The sequence below is a fragment of the Phyllostomus hastatus genome, unplaced genomic scaffold, assembly GCF_019186645.2.
Source record: "Phyllostomus hastatus isolate PE091 unplaced genomic scaffold, TTU_PhHast_1.1 phas_scaffold_501, whole genome shotgun sequence".
Lineage (NCBI taxonomy): Eukaryota > Metazoa > Chordata > Mammalia > Chiroptera > Phyllostomidae > Phyllostomus > Phyllostomus hastatus.
The window spans coordinates 46,800,825-46,815,204 of record NW_025334033.1 but is presented as its reverse complement, the minus strand read 5'-3'; the positions used below and the strand labels follow the sequence as shown (position 1 = coordinate 46,815,204).

General features: G+C 41.1%; 1 protein-coding gene across 3 annotated transcripts in view; it reads left to right on the top strand.

Moving 5' to 3' along the window:
• DCAF5 (DDB1 and CUL4 associated factor 5) overlaps positions 1-14,380 on the top strand; it is a 98,510-nt gene that overhangs the window by 46,597 nt on the left and 37,533 nt on the right. For all 3 annotated transcript variants that reach the window (XM_045822543.1, XM_045822542.1, XM_045822544.1), the window contains exon 6: positions 3,813-4,026. In XM_045822543.1, the coding sequence (XP_045678499.1) occupies positions 3,813-4,026 (214 nt within the window). The remainder of the gene's footprint in view (positions 1-3,812; positions 4,027-14,380) is intronic.

Below are 14,380 nucleotides of genomic sequence, written 5' to 3'. Positions count from 1 at the left end.
TTCTCTAAGAGAAAAGGAGAAATAACTTCTTCGGGGAATATGTGGAGCACAGGAGAAAACCATTTCAGGTATTGTGGGTGGATTGGAACTCTAATCCTAAAAGAAATTAGAGATCTTTATGTTAATAGACATGGGGCTGTAAAACGTGCCGTGTAGTGTGGTTGGCTTTTCATTCAGTCTCTGTAATCTTTCTCTGCATCTGGCTTTCTCCCCACCTCCCCCACTTCCTCTGCTCCAGAATTCCAAAATGGAACCACGTTTCTCAGAGTATGGTTTGAAAGTCACATTCATTGGATTAATTTGGGTTGCTTGTTAAATTCAGATTCCTGGGCCCCACTTCCCATATTAAACCAGAACAGTGATTTTCAGCCAGTGTGCTGCAAGAATTTTTAAAATATGCAGTACCTGACTGTTTAATCAGGGCCACTGACCTCTTTTCCCTTAAAACATCAAGTTAAAGAAATAGCAACAGCCAATACAACAAGAGCCCTCCTGTGTGAATGCCCTGTCTTGAACCATAAATACATAGATCATATAATAAAGTTGTATACTATTAGTCATGTAGCATAATAAGGTAGCATTTGATTGGTTAATTCTTGCTACTAGAAATCCTTATATACAAGTATAGGCACCTGATTTTTTTAAAAAGCCACTTTGGAGCAAAAATAGTAGGCAGTTGCTATTATTGTTTGTTTATTTGGTTTTATGTAAATCAAACTTATACCTATTTTTCGTATACCTAAATATATTTTTTGGTGTGTTGCAGAATTTTAGCAATTAGTTTATGTGTGCCAGGAGATGAAGAAGGTTGAAAATTGCCCTGGCTGGTGTGGCTCAGTTGGTTGGAGCATCATGTTGTAAACTGAAAGGTTGCAGGTTTGTTCCCAGTCAGGACACTTGCTATAGGTTGTAGGTTACATCCCCTGTTGGTGCATAGGGGGATGACAACTGATCCGTGTTTCTCTCCCTCCCTCCCCTATCTCTAAAATAGATAAGCATGTCCTCAGGTGAGGATTTAAGAAGGGGGGGAGTGAAAATGGCTGATTTAGAATATCTGGGCAAAGCACCAATCAGAAAGAATGTATGCACGTGTACGTTCATAGCAGCATAATTTACAACAGCCAAGATATGGGAACAGCCCAGGTGTCCATCAGTAGATGAGTGGGTAAAAAAGCTGTGGTACACTTCACAATGGAATACTACATGGCTATACAAAAAAGAACCTCTTACTGTTTGTGACAGCATGGATGGACGTGGAGAATATTGTGCTAAGCGAATAAACCACACAGAGAAAGACATATACCATATGATCTCACTCATATGTGGAATCTAATGAACAAAATAAACTGACAGACAAAGCCAGAGGCGTGGATGCATGAACAGACTAACAGACCTCAGAGGGGTGGGGGGACTGGAAGAGATTAGCCGAAGAACGTACATGCATATGTCTGTGAACACAGACGACAATGTGGTGAAGGCGTGGGAAGGTGCTGGGTGGAGGGGGGCAAAGTGTGGGGAAATGGGGGACATCTGTAATAGTGTCAACGATAAAATTTTTTAAAATAAAGTTAAATAAAAACTAAGGGAAGGTTTTCTAAAAGGATAGTATATTAGTTACATCTATTTTTAAAAAGAGAGAATAAAGAAAAAAAGAACAAAGAATCTTTGGGGTGGATCCTGAGAATCGACATTTTTTTAAAAATCCCAGTTGATCTCTCATGCACATTACACTTAGAACCGTAAACTACAGGATCTTTGACATTGTCACTGAGGGCAAACTGCTTCTAAGCCTTTTCTTTCTAACGAACTAGGTCATATTTACCATTCGTACCAGGAGGAGCCAGCTGCAGAACCCCTGCCTAGAAATCACCATTAACATAGCTCACTTTCTGGATTTCTGTATCATTTCATGCCTCTGGAAGGAATTGAATTTTGCCCTCAAACATGAAGTATTCAGTTTTAGTAGCTGCTACTCTTTAGATGGCACCCTAAACACTCTAGGAGTAAGATCTCTATGTATCTACCCTCTCTGTGTGAGAAATAGGAGTTCCCTGCCCAGACACAGAGACAAGAAAAAAGTTAGTGACTCTCCTGGAGACCCCTGTGGAGTGTCCAGATTGCAGACAAGGAGCAATGGTCAAGGAGCTTGGCTGTGGATGGGATGGGCCCAGACTCCTGTCCTGGGCAGACTCCTACAGGCCTGAGTAGAATCTGCAGAGGAAGTTCCTGTTTGCCAGAGGCCCCAGCTCTCCCATCAGGGTTGCCTGAGCTGATGCAGACCCCTGCTGCTATGGCTGGTAGGGCTGGCTAAGTTTCTTTTTGTTGAGTCTTGTTTCCACCCCCAACTCCTCTTCAGTTGTACAGATGCTGGTTTATTTGCACACTCCACGCTGTTCTTGGATTGAAAGCCTCTCATTGTTTTTGAGCTCAGTGTTTAGATAACACCACATGCCTGTGGCAGCCAGGGCACCCTGTGAAGGAAATGCCTGGGCTCTAACAGCCCTGTCATTCATTCTTGGTGCATGAGTGGCTGTGGCCTGTGTTTAGGATCTTTATAAGAACATTTCTCTGCAGGGATTATTCTCTTTCCTGCCATTCCAATCGTAAGGATTAAAGTCCACCCGAGACTTGTTTCCACACGTGGCTGTAGTTGCAGAGTATTCTTCTCTCTGGTGAAAAGACTTTTGGGGGACACAGGACTGACTGGCTAGTGGTGACACAGACTGTTTTTATGATCAGGCCAGGTCAGCAGCTGCCTCTGCACTGTCATTTCAGAAGCTCCTTTCTTCAATTTCCCCCATCACTCTTGCCAAAAAGAAAAAAAAAGTGTCATCTTCTTTCAATATTAAATCTTATAATATTTTTTTAGATTCTTCATAGGATATATTTTCAAGCCCCAAATAATTGCTTTTGAAATGACTGACAAACAGTGTCTCCAGTTCTTAGTGTAAAGTCCCAAAAGCAGAATTCAATTACAGATGTGGTAAAGGAAACAAGTCATGTTGTTTTTCCAATTGTTGTAACTACTTGCTCTGCATTTAATTAAAATTTTTTCTTTAACATTTACTTTTGAGTCATGCCATGGATTATAAAAATTTTCTGTGAGCTGATGAAAAATTGAAAAATAAAGACAAATAAAGTGATTATTGAAAAATATTCAGAATTAACTATAAAGTATCTGCTCTTTAGTATCAACACTAATTCTACTAATCCAGCACTAATTCTACGATAGAACAGATCATTGTAATTGTCTGCTGTATAGAATTAGAGCAGACTAGTCTATTCTACTAAAGTATCAACACTAATTCTGAATATTTTTTCATAATTAACTATAAAGTATCTACCCTTTCTAATGGTTTTTATGTCTCTAATGCATATGGTAAACATGTCCCTTAAATACCACCTGTGATTGCAATCAGTGTTGACATGGCTCACCTCCCAGGGTCTTGATGGAGTATCTATTTGCTTCTATAGTTAGCTTGGGTAAATGAAATAGTGAATCATTTTAATATGTCTCTTCTTTCAAGTTGCTTGTGTTTTCCTTGTCCTGTAGATTCACTGGTAATTCACCTTTTGGAGATTGAAGAGGGGAACTGGCAGGTTAAATCACTTGCTTTAATGTAATCCAGGAGCCATTTCTATCTTCATTATCACTTTCAAGCCCACCGTATAAAAATATCTTTCTGTGGAAATCCATATGTACAAGCTTGGATGGGAACCTGGGCACATGTTGGGAAGAAACAAGAGCAGTGTGTTTAGCGGCCTTTTGTCTAACCTGTTTCATGCCTGGATCCTGTGATTCTGCCTTCCAGTTCTCTCCTGCGCTATGGCGGCAACCTGTCACTGCAAAGTGCCATGAGTGTGCGATTTAATAGCAACGGGACACAGCTCCTGGCCCTGAGGCGTCGCCTGCCCCCTGTGCTCTATGACATCCACTCCCGCCTGCCTGTGTTCCAGTTTGACAATCAGGGTTACTTCAACTCTTGTACCATGAAAAGCTGCTGTTTTGCAGGAGATCGTGACCAGGTAAGTGCCTTCTGCCTCTTGCATCCCACACTCTTGCTCTCCTCTCAGATCGCTGTTTCTGGTCTTTATTCCTCTTTAGCATCATGTCAGAAACAATTGAGCGAAAACAGTGTCTGGGGATGTTCTGGCTTAATACTGAGTTTCTCCATCAGAGCTGCCATTGAGTAGCGTGAGGCACACACCATAAACCGCGGCTGGCCCCAGTATGGTTCTGAGCACCCTCACTCTGCCAAGTTTGTGAGCAGACTCTATAAGATTCTAAGAATGTGTCATTTCAAAAGACAGGAGGAAGTCCATGGAAAATTAGCCTGCCAAAAAAAGACTTACTAAAAATGTCATTAAAATGCAATGATGAATGAAACACCCTAAGTATTAATACCGCCCAAGAGACATACATCCTGAATGGCCCTTTGGGATGGCATCTTTTTCTTGGATGAAGTGGGCTGAGTGTCTTTGTTTGAGAGGAAGCCAGATGCTGACTTTTTCTTTTTATTGCCAGCATCACAACTGGGAAGAGAACCCAGGCTGTGAGTTTCCAGCCGTGTCACAGTCTCACTGGGACTTGGGATACTGATAGTGACTTAGAGCTGGCAGTTCAAAAACATACTTGCTTCCTTAACTGTCTGTCTTGGCTGTAGAAACTCTGAAGTGGGTGTCAGTGAGTGGTCCAGTTGGACTGGTCTGAGTAATCAAGCTGAATAAAGACAAATACAAGGAAGGACTGATCAAATATACAAATAGATTTTTGTTCTCCTCAAACAAATCTTATTGCAACTTCACATTTGAATTGGAAAAAGAGAAACCTTATTCCCCTGCTAATGTTTAGTATTCTTTTTGGGTCCCTCAACTATGTCAGATATTGACATGTAATTCTTACATGCTGTACTTCATCTCTTTAAAGTTATTTGTGGGCCTGGGGCATAAAAGAAGCAGTTCTCTGAGAACCTGTGAAGTCCCTGCTTTTTGAAGGCAGTAGCTAGGACTTTTCTTCCTAGATTGATGTTGCTAAAGGTTCCCCAATGTCTTAGCTTAAAGATTAGTATATGTAGTTGGAGCACAATAAATGCTCATTGAATTGAGTTGAATGTGAAATAAATTGTGAATAACTTTTAAATTGTCCAGGCTAGGGATTTCCCCTTTTGTAAATAGAGACTATGTATCCAAATCCAGATTTTATGTTCAAGTGGGAGTGCTGGGGCATATTTAGCTGCAGTCCACACTTGAAACCACTAGGTGGCCTCAGCTATATAAGCATTGTCTCCTTGGAGAGGCCACAGTGCTAATGACTTTGTTTTTAAAGGCATTTTGTTTCTTGGGTGGGAAGAAGCAATTTCTAGAGATGATCAGACTCATGATAGAACAGATCATTGTAATTGCCTGCACTATAGAATGATTGATTTCGTTTCATTTAGCTGTGGCAGTAATAACAGAGAAGTACCCCCTTTTCTCTTCCTGTCTTCTTTCCTTTCTTCCTTGCTTTTATTGATTATCCAACTTCTGTCAACCTCATTTATGTATGAGATCCTATCTCACTGAACAACAAAGAGTAGACACTAAATGTAATGGGTTATAGCTTTTTACCAGAAACGGGGCTGAGGGAAAGGTGAAAAAAGTTCCAAATCAGTAGTGAAAACCTGACTGCTTGGAGTCCTTAAAAGACTCCAAAGAAAAGCTTCTACCTATATGTAGAACACCAAGGCCAGGGGTGTCAAACTCATTTTCACCGGGGGCCACAGCCTCGAGGTTGCCTTCAAAGGGCCAAAATAATTTTAGGACTTTATAAATGTAACTACTCCTTAACTGTTGAGTTGAAATTACATTCGGCCCTTTGAAGGCGACTGAGAGGCTGATGTGGCCCCCGGTGAGAATGAGTCTGACACCCCTGACCTGGACCATGGTGTCTTAACCTCAGCACTATCAACATTTTGTGGGATTGTCCTGTGCACCATAGGATAGTTAGCAGCATCCCTGCCCTGACCTCTTCCTACTAGATGCAGTAATACCTCCCCCGGCCATCCCTTAGACAAACAAAAAATTGTCTTTAGACATTGCCACATGTCCCCTGGGGTTAGGGGTGATGGCGGAGGGATTGCCCTTATTTAAGGACCTATGACCTAAATTATAATTACCCGTTTTCCCCAGATACACTGGGACAGGTGTTGCCAGTCGCAGAGCTGCACAAGGTATTTTATGATGCCCCTGGTTATGTACATTGACGAGAGGTAGTTGTTTTTTTGCCTTTTGGGTTTTATACAATGATAACTTTGAATGACTTGATTTTCCCTCTTCAGATTTGACTATTTTGTTATTTGTGACTTTTGTCCTATGGGAAGAGTTTATGAGTAATATATCCTCTTTGACAAACTAGGTAGTTTTTTGGTTAGGGTACGTGGTTTTCTATGGATAAAGGAGGAAACAAAGTCATTGAATCTAACTTTGGATCAGTTTTAGAGTTGAAGTCTTTAAAGTCTGTGCATATTCCCCTTATAAATTATCAAAATTATATAACCTAGGAAATAGGAAATACAGAGATTTGTGTTTGCCTGTGTTGTTCACTCCTTGGAGACTAAGAAATGTAGCTAATTCATCATTGTCTTGTCTCCAGTGCACGGCATACAGTGAGGGCACAATAAATACTTATTGAAGTGAATCTTGAGTACTTTGGTCAATGCGTGGGTTTTAGCTTTCTGGGTCTATAGCTTCTCTAACTGTAAATCAGAATTGATAAATACCATTATCCTGCTCAACTTCTAGGGGCTTAAGGAGGATGAATTAAATAATGGATTTTCAGTGAAATTAATCTACTGAGCTTATACTGTCTAAGTGTGCCACAGGAGGCCAAACTTCATGTCTTATTCCTGGAACGTGTCTCTCAACAGTGATTTGTAGGCTCTGGCCTTCTACACTTTGCTGAAGCAGCAGCTGCCACAGTTACATTGTGATCTGCAGGGCTGACACATACGGTCTTTGGTCTAGACAGGATCTTTTTTTTTTGCTGCTTTCAAATTCAAAAGCCTACCCTTTCCATATATTGGTCTTTGTATTTGATCTTGTTCTTATATACTCGGAGAACACCCACAGCCCGAGGCCCTGTGCTCTGGAAGTCTTCGTTTAGTCATAGGCTGGGTAACTATCCTAGAAATAAATCTGAGAATTTCCATAATAGGAATGAACACTGTTAGGAAAGGCACTAAGTGACCTATCTATCTGAGACAGTCTTCTGGCTGTCAGTTCACACAAATGGACCCAGATATTGTCCCAGAGAGCACATACCTCATTTTAGACTATCTGATGTTCACTAGATAATTCATTAGCCTGGAAATGAAATGAGCATTTCAAGAAGTTGGATTCAGGAAATAAATTGTGAAATAAACTGAGCCTACTTTTTTTCCTCCATGCTCATTGCCACCATTACATATGAATTCTAATTATAGAACTATTAGAGATCATTTTGTATAAACCTTCCTTTTACAGATGAGAAAACAGGCTCAGAAAGGTTAGGTACACAAGTTAAGACATACATATACAAGTTTGTAACTGATCCAGGACTAGAACCCAGATTTTTTAGCTCTCAGTAGAGATTTCTTTGCACTATACAGCCACAACTTAATGCCAGCTGTAACAAGGCAAGCAGCAAAAATGAGGGAATTGGGCTAGAAGCATAACAGGGAATGGTGGGGACTGTGGCCAAGTTGAGAGCCCACCCTGTCTAAATCTTAATGACTCCTGCCTGAAGCTGTGACTCAGCTTTAGCCCATTGTTGCTGTGAGGGCCTCTGATTTTTTTTTTTTTTCCCAAGGAAAACTTGGAAGTAGAGATTTGTATGTGAGGTTTCCTGATTTCTAAGTATTGCAAGAAATTCATCCTTTATTGTATAGATAAACCAAATCTATACATACCTATTTTGCTCAAGAGCCAAGAGTTTGACACTTCATGCTTCAGCAGGATGTTTTTCTCTCATTGTAGTTTCATCTGTGTCACTAATTCATCGGTGAGCGGAGGCAAGTTTTTTGTTTCTGTCTCCTACTAAACCCTTCCTAACTACGTGCTCCCCCCACCGCAGTCTTTTAAAATAAGAAAGCAGATAGTTACTGCGCATCTCCTCGGTGCCAGCTGCGGTGGCAGACATTCCCATGACTGCCAGACAGTGCCCTGTTTGAGACTTTGTTCCAAGCCCTATATAGCTACGATGTCTTCCCCGCTGTTGGCTAAAAATACATGGTTTGTTTATTTCTAGTGTAATTTTTTAACTATTCAAGTTTAATAACTTCTATCATGAAATAAGGTGACATAAGGGATATGAGATTGACTGGACATAAACAGAATTAATTAGCACCCACCCCCTCAAAGCCTTGAACTTTCTTCGTTTCTAGCCAGCTCACCTTCTGTCTTGGAGTATGTAGTAAGGAATCTTGCAGTAAAAGAGCATCCCTTTCTCTCGAGTCTGCATGATCCCAAAGGTTCTCCTTTTCTGTCATACTTGGACTTTTCTTTCTTTTTTTTCTTTCGTTTTCTCCCCTGAAGTCTGACTTGGGTACATTCTTTTTCCCAAGCTTCACACTCCCCTCTGTATTACTCAGTGAGCTAACCTCTTACCAGGGTTAAAAAAGAAGGCCAGTTTTCCACCTGCTAGCTTTTCTGGCACACACTTGGAAGACAGCACTCGGCTTTTGTTGCCTTCCTCCCACAGTTCTCCAAATGGTGTTGTCCTAGCTTATGAGAGTCCAGGAGAGCTGCTCAGGCTTCTGGGAAGTAAGGCTTTCAGGCTAACAGGTATGTTTTGCCTGGAAATGGACAGCATGGTAATTTTAAAATCTTCTCTTGCTTTAGTTTCATCTAATGCCTAGCTTTAGTCTTCCTGAGTGCCTGTCCCAACATCTTGCTGACAGAGGAATGGAAAAGTATAATAAAATTTTCTTGAAAGAGTTGAGCACTGATATTTGAGCCAAGTGGATTGCTTTGTACAGGTCTTTTGAACTTCATGTCAAGGCCTCCGAAATCTTGATAATTAAATCATTCTATCTCATTCCCTGGAGAGAAGAGCTGACTTATACCCTGTGATTCAAAAAAAAAAAAGGCCTTGAATCCATGGCCTGGCCTCAGACATTACATCACCGTTCAGCCTTTCTGTGTTGATGTTGTATGGGTATAGCAAAGGTTCAGGAATTCGCCAGTAAGCGTGCTCCAGGCCAGTGAAGCACCTTATACAGTTACAACTTTACTTTTTTATAACTCCATGCAGTCCTTATTATTCTCACTTGGGGCCTGGCAGTCCATATGTACTTCATCTGAAATAAAGGCACACTTTTTTAAAAAATCTTTACCTGAGGATATGTTTGTTGATTTGAGAGAGAGAGAGAGAGAGAGAGAAACATATGCATGTGAGCGAGTGTGAGAGAGAAACGTTTGGTTGCGGCCCGCATGTGCCTCTACTGAGGATCGAACCTGCATCTAGGTATGTGCCCTGACCTGGAATCAAACCTGCACCCTTTTGGTGTACGGGATGACACTCCATCCCGGGCAAAGGCACACTTGTAATAGGGGGAAACTCAACCCTTAGGTTCCATCCTATGACTTGCTTTACGACTGAAGCTAATTTTTTCTTCTCCTTGCCTTTATGTCATCTTTTTAGCCCTTTAGCTTTTAAAGCACTTTCTTTTATATTAATGCTCCCAGTGACCTTTGGGTTTAGTTGGACAGGTTTTATTTCCATGTGGTATTGAGGCCTGCAGTAGTTTGAAATGGCAGATCCAATCAGCAGCAGGAACAGGACTAGACTCGGTGTCTTGCCTGTGATTGCACCCTCTTCCTCATGGGCACGCCACCACCTGTGCTGTGCTGATTAAGTGGTGATAGCCTCTTCCGTGGGCTGGTGAGGAAGATCTGAATACAGAATGTTGTGGCAGAGGAATTCCTTGTTGTATGTGTTATTTAGGTGAATGTTTTAGGAGACTTTATTTTATAAAGAAGAGGCAGCATGAAAATAGCTTCTTTTTGAAATCAGTCATTTATAACTCTTAATGAATCCCAAGCTTCTTTGAAAGTTTGAAAGCTATGAACATTTCATAAAAATGTATACTAGCTTTGTATATAATATTAAGGAGTTTATGGAATTTCTGAAACCTAGGGGTTTCAGGTATTAGCAATCCTGAGTTAAGATTTTACTCATGAATTTTATCATCTTTTAGTCCATTTGCTGATACAGCTTTAGAACTTAGAAAGATTAAAACATGTTGGAGTGTATGCAGACCTCCTTGACATGGTCTGGCTTATAACTGTTTGGCTGGAAAGGAACACTAGGCACCTGATTTCTTCTTGAGAGCAAACAGAATTGATAAGATCTGGTGATACAACCTGACAGCTCTCCTTTAATCTATAGTTCCTGGCAAGGAGCCTGGGCTTTGCTAAGAATCTCTAGTAGATGTTAACGAAGGGGAACAGAACCTTTCCTGCCCTGCCTGCCCCATCCTCCTCAGAGATTTTACTTTTGGTCACTTTGCCCTTTTTTCAGGTATCTTCAGAAAAGGTAAGTAATATCTCTTCCTCTGAATGGTATACCCCTATGCTTGAATGAAAAGTATAAATACTCATGTGAAGACCAGGAGAAATGATACCATCTCCCAACTTCCCAGTCTCCACATACGAAAGCCGAGGCCCACAAGGAGATGTTCATTGCTGAAGGCCTTTTGGTTGGTGGCCCTTCATCTTTCCAAGGTTTCCAAAAGAGTTTAACCAAATACAAATTTATGTTTAAGTAATGCAGACTACCTTGTTACATGCAGCCGTTGGAGATTGGAACGTTAAAAAATATTTTTCCTACCCTGGCTGGTGTAGCTCAGTGGATTGAGTGCAGGACTGTGAACCAAAGGGTTCCCAGTCAGGGCACATGCCTGGATTGCGGGCTGGGTCCCCAGTTGGGGACACGTGACAGGCAACCACACATTGATATTTCTCTCCCTCTCTTTCTCCTTCCCTTTCCTTTTCGATAAATAAATAAATAAATAAATAAATAAATAGAATCTTTAAAAATATTTTCTTTTCCTTAACTAATTATTTGACTGTTACTGGCTGTCTTTAATGGAGCATTTCATTATTAATAGAATTTTTCCTACTCAGAACCCATAAAGATTAGTTATTTTAATAAATCAAAGAATTTCAGGGGCCTAATGGAACTGAAATAGCAAATGGTCCAAAGAAGCAAGAATCATGTAATTTCACATGCAAAAAATTGTGTTAATCTTATGGGGAAACATGTTTGTGTGCTTTTATTGGGAGTCAGTGGAATTCTTGTTTTTCCTACCACGAATAAAGTCTATGGTTTGGGCCATTTCCAAAAAAATTTCCCTGATTGCTTTGGATGGTATTTGTGGCAGGCAGTGGGTCTAAATGATATGATTAAAGTCATTTTATATACCCGTTGGCAAACCTTTTTCTGGAAGAGTCTCTAGAGAGCACATCAGGAAATTGTTCAGTCACCTTTTTCCCCCCTTCTGACAAAAGGTCAGGGAGAAACAAGAGCTGTGTTTGATATAAATGTTAAATTACTGCCTCTCTGCTATTATTGATCTAGGCTAGAGAGCCATCTGGTTTTTCTGTCAGGGCCTGCACCGTTAATTAGACAGGCATGCCATTTACTGGAGAATAATTAATTATTATCCAAGGAGCCTTGGAGAGAACTAGTTGATCAGTACTGAGTGAATAGTAACTGATTGATATGGTCCTTTTCCATCAACAGATGTTGGCGATTATCAAATGTAGTGCATACACACACTCACTCTTACACACAGACATATACTGAGAGAGAGTGAAGAGCCTGTTAAGACATATTCTGGGTTATTTTTTGGACTATACAGGTAGATGACCAGTCCCTGCCTTGTAGAACTTTTTCCTCTTTTTAATGTGGATTTTGGGGGCATAGGGAGAATTATATAAATATACATATATAAAGAAACACATCCGTATTTCTGTTTTTAAATATATTTTATTGATTATATTATTAAGGTTGTCCCTCTTTTTTTTTAAGATTTTATTTATTTTTAGAGAGGGACGCGGAGGGAGAGGGAGAGAGACATCAATGTGCGGTTGCTGGGGGCCGTGGCCTGCAACCCGGGAATGTGCCCTGCCTGGGAATCGAACCTGTGATGCTTTGGTTTGCAGCCCGCACTCAAGTTGTCCCATTTTTTTCTTCCCTTTATTCTCCTCCACCCTCCACCACTCCTCCCACCAGCATTCCCCCGACCACTTAGTTCATGTCCATGGGCTGTACATTTAAGTTCTGTGGCTTCTCCATTTCCTATACTATTCTTAACCCCCTGTCTATTTTGTACCTACTATTTTTAAAAAGATTTTATTTATTTTTTTATTTTTAGGGAGAAGGGAAGGGAGGGAGAAAGAGAGGGAGAGAAACATCAATGTGTGGTTGCCTCTCACTCACTCTCTATTGGGGCCCTGGCCTGAAATGCAGGCATGTGCCCTAGTCGGGAATGAAACCAGCAACTCTGGTTTGCAGGATGGCACCCAATCCACTGAGCCACACCGGCCAGGGCTTGTACCTACCATTTGTGCTTCTTATTTTCTGTGCCTTTTCCCCAGTTGTTCCTCCTGATTTATCAGCGCACAAATGTGGGATGGCCCAGTCTGCCAGCCACCATCTTGCCACACGTCTTCTCCTCCCAGCTGCCTGTCTCCACCCCTCCTCCCAGTCTGAATGAATATTTCTTATTAACTCCTTGGTTGTCAGACTTCCATAAAGTTCAATTTTCTGACAGTTTTGGTTATGTTTTTTTTTTTTTAAGATTTTATTTATTTATTTTTTAGAGAGGGAAGGGAGGGAGAAAGAGAGACATCAATGTGCAGTTGCTGGGGGCTGTGGCCTGCAACCCAGGCATGTGCCCTGACTGGGAATCGAACCTGCAACACTTTGGTTTGCAGCCCGCGCTCAATCCACTGAGCTAGCCAGCCAGGGCTGGTTATGTTTTGTTTTTAAATTTGTTGTTCTTTTGGCTGTGCGAGGAGACAAAGTGTATCTAGCTACACCTCATCTTGGCCGGAAGTCCTGAATGTTATATCCATATTTCTAAGCCAAATGAAGCCTTAGAATAAAATTAATGGGGAGTTAACTGTGTTCCAAATTTGTACCTTCTTTGGATTGTTTTAATCATTAAGGTTTAAATACAGGTGTTAGGGAGAGAGAAATAGTTGCTTTGCTTGAATATGGCTATTAAGTATTTTTTTCCAGCAAGCTTCTATTTAGTAAACAGTTTGCTATGACAGGCTACATTTAGATCCTTTTTTGCACCTTCAGGTTGATAAGATTTTCTTGTGACTTCAGTGACTACAACACAGGTGGCAAAGACAAGGCCTGAGGACCAAACCCGGCCCTCCACCTTGTTTTATCCAGCCTGGCACCTTGTTTCTACTCGGCAGCAGCACGGAGCTCTCACTTAACCGTTAAGGAAGAGTTACATTTATATAGCCCTACAATTAAAATTTGGCCCTTTGAAGGCAACCAAGAGGCTGACATATCTCCCGGTGAAAATTTTACACTCCTGGACGACTACAAAGTATTTAGAAGCATGGGCTTCTCTGGGGGTTCATCTAATAAAGGTCTTTCTTAAAAGTGTGTATACTTTGAGACTGCTGACAGTTGAGGAAAGGGACAGGAATTCTTGGAGGCAGTGCAAGGCATATTATAGCAATCTACTAGAGACTAGGGAGTATGATGTAACTTTTCTATAATGGGTCATGGATTGACAGAGGACATGTGGGCAAATGAGACAAGTGACCCAGTGCTAATGCGGTAATCTTTTGTTTTGTGTTGGTGGTGGTTCCTTTTTAAATCTGTTGGGAGGAGCAGTTGTGGCTCTATCTCTATGCTTGAACAAGCTAATATCTCCCTTCCGACAGTGGATTAGATAAAATGCCCTGGCCTCAGGCTAATATTACTTAAAATAATTGAGGTGGGTCAGAGTGTGGCCAGCCTTTAACCTTTGTCTCCAGGTGGGAAGGATTATGGATGCTGTGGATCCACACAACAACTTATATTCATTTTTGCATTGATATCATCCATCTTACCACAAAATCAAATTAAAATTGAGTATATCTTCCAATCTCAGATATTAAGTAGCCTGTGGGTCTCCTCCCCTCTCCCCTACCCTACAACCCAGAGCATTTTGGGAAATGGGACTTCTATTGTCTAATGGACTACCTAAAACATTCCTTTCTCATTTTTTTTGGAGGTCGGCACTATTTGTCTCAGGATATAAAGGTAAAAGACTCATGTAAAGCACCCTGACCAGTGAGGCCTGGTTGGTTGAGCATCTTTCCACAACAGGAAAGGTTGCTGGTTCGGTCG